Below are 2,136 nucleotides of genomic sequence, written 5' to 3'. Positions count from 1 at the left end.
CTGCCATCCCAGCCCCATAAGCTGCCATCCCAGCCCCATAAGCTGCCATCCCAGCCCCATAACTTCATCTCCAGCCCCATAAGCTGCCATCCCAGCCCCATATCTCCCCATAAGCTGCCATCCCAGCCCCATAGTGTCCCATTCCAACCCCATATCTCCCTATATCACCCTATAACTTCGTCTCCAGCCCCATAAGCTGCCATCCCAGCCCCATAACCTCACACTCCAACCCCATATCACCCCATATCTCCCCATAACTTCACCCCCAGCCCCATAAGCTTCCATCTCAGCCCCATAACCCCCCTTCCCAGCCCCATATCTCCCCATATCTCCCCATAAGATGCCCCCCAGCCCCATAGATTGCCCCACCTTTGTTGCAGAGCCCGCACACGTGTGTGGGTCCGTGTCCGTGCACCTTCATGTGATCCCCGATATAGGCCGCACTCAGCAGTTTCCCGCACACGTGACACGGGACTTTGTCCTCGTGACGAACCGCGTGAGCACGGAGACGGTCCTTGGTGGCAAAGGCGGCTTCACACGTCTATGGGGAGATATGGGGTCACATGTGGGGCTGGGGCAGCTATGGGGCAGCTATGGGGCAGCTATGGGTCTCTATTGGGAGATATGGGGTCACATATGGGGCTGGGGGCTGATATGGGGCAGCTATGGGGCAGCTATGGGTCTCTATGGGGAGATATGGGGTCACATATGGGGCTGGGGCAGCTATGGGGTCTCTATGGGGCAGCTATGGGTCTCTATGGGGTCTCTATGGGGCAGCTATGGGTCTCTATGGGGAGATATGGGGTCACGTGTGGGGCTGGGGGCAGCTATGGGGTCTCTATGGGGCAGCTATGGGTCTCTAAGGGGTCCCTATGGGGTCTCTATGGGGAGATATGGGGTCACATGTGGGGCTGGGGGGTGATATGGGGCCAATATGTGGGGTTGGGGGTGATATGGGTCTCTATGGGGCAGCTATGGGGTCAGATGTGGGGCTGGGGGGTGATATGGGCATCTATGGGGCAGCTATGGGGTCTCTATGGGGCAGCTATGGGTCTCCATGGGGTCTCTATGGGGCAGCTATGGGGTCAGATGTGGGGCTGGGGGGAGCTATGGGGCACGGAGACGGTCCTTGGTGGCAAAGGCGGCTTCACACGTCTATGGGGAGATATGGGGTTATATATGGGGCTGGGGGCTGATATGGGGCAGCTATGGGTCTCTATGGGGAGATATGGGGTCAGATGTGGGGCTGGGGGGTGATATGGGGCAGCTATGGGGCAGCTATGGGTCTCTATGGGGAGATATGGAGTCACATGTGGGGCTGGGGGCAGCTATGGGGCAGCTATGGGTCTCTATGGGTTCCCTATGGGGTCACATGTGGGGCTGGGGGCAGCTATGGGGTCCCTATGGGGCAGCTATGGGTCTATATGGGGTCCCTATGGGGTCTCTATGGGGTCAGATGTGGGGCTGGGGGGTGATATGGGGTCATATATGGGGCTGGTGGGAGATATGGGGTCAATATGTGGGGCTGGGGGGGGATATGGGTCTCTATGGGGCAGCTATGGGGTCTCTATGGGTCTCTATGGGGTCAGATGTGGGGCTGGGGGGATCTATGGGGCACGGAGACGGTCCTTGGTGGCAAAGGCGGCTTCACACGTCTATGGGGGCAGATATGGGGTTATATATGGGGCTGGGGGGTGATATGGGCATCTATAGGGCAGCTATGGGGTCTCTATGGGGCAGCTATGGGGTCTCTATGGGGTCTCTATGGGGCAGGGTCTCTATGGGGTCTCTATGGGTCTCTATGGGGTCTCTATGGGGCCGCTATGGGGTCAGATGTGGGGCTGGGGGCAGCTATGGGTCTCTATGGGGCAGCTATGGGGTCTCAGCTATGGGGCAGCTATGGAGACTATGGGGCAGCTATGGGGTCTCTATGGGGCAGCTATGGGGTCTCTATGGGGTCTCTATGGGGCAGCTATGGAATCTCTATGGGGTCTCTATGGGGCAGCTATGGGGTCTCTTTGGGGTCTCTATGGGGCAGCTATGGGGTCCCTGTGGGGTCACTATGGGGCAGCTATGGGGTCTCAATGGGGTCTCTATGGGGCAGCTATGGGGTCTCTATGGGGCAGCTATAGGGTC

The 2,136-nt window shown here is 58.7% G+C and overlaps 1 protein-coding gene across 1 annotated transcript in view; it reads right to left on the bottom strand.

Annotated features, from left to right (window-relative positions):
* The window catches only part of LOC107307295 (myc-associated zinc finger protein-like), a 15,921-nt gene that overhangs the window by 7,768 nt on the left and 6,017 nt on the right, over positions 1 to 2,136 (bottom strand). Inside the window, exon 4 of the mRNA XM_032441754.1 lies at positions 370 to 541. Within this exon, the coding sequence (XP_032297645.1) occupies positions 370 to 541 (172 nt within the window). The remainder of the gene's footprint in view (positions 1 to 369; positions 542 to 2,136) is intronic.

The sequence above is a fragment of the Coturnix japonica genome, unplaced genomic scaffold, assembly GCF_001577835.2.
Source record: "Coturnix japonica isolate 7356 unplaced genomic scaffold, Coturnix japonica 2.1 chrUnrandom535, whole genome shotgun sequence".
NCBI lineage: Eukaryota > Metazoa > Chordata > Aves > Galliformes > Phasianidae > Coturnix > Coturnix japonica.
This window is presented reverse-complemented; position numbering and strand designations above follow the sequence as displayed.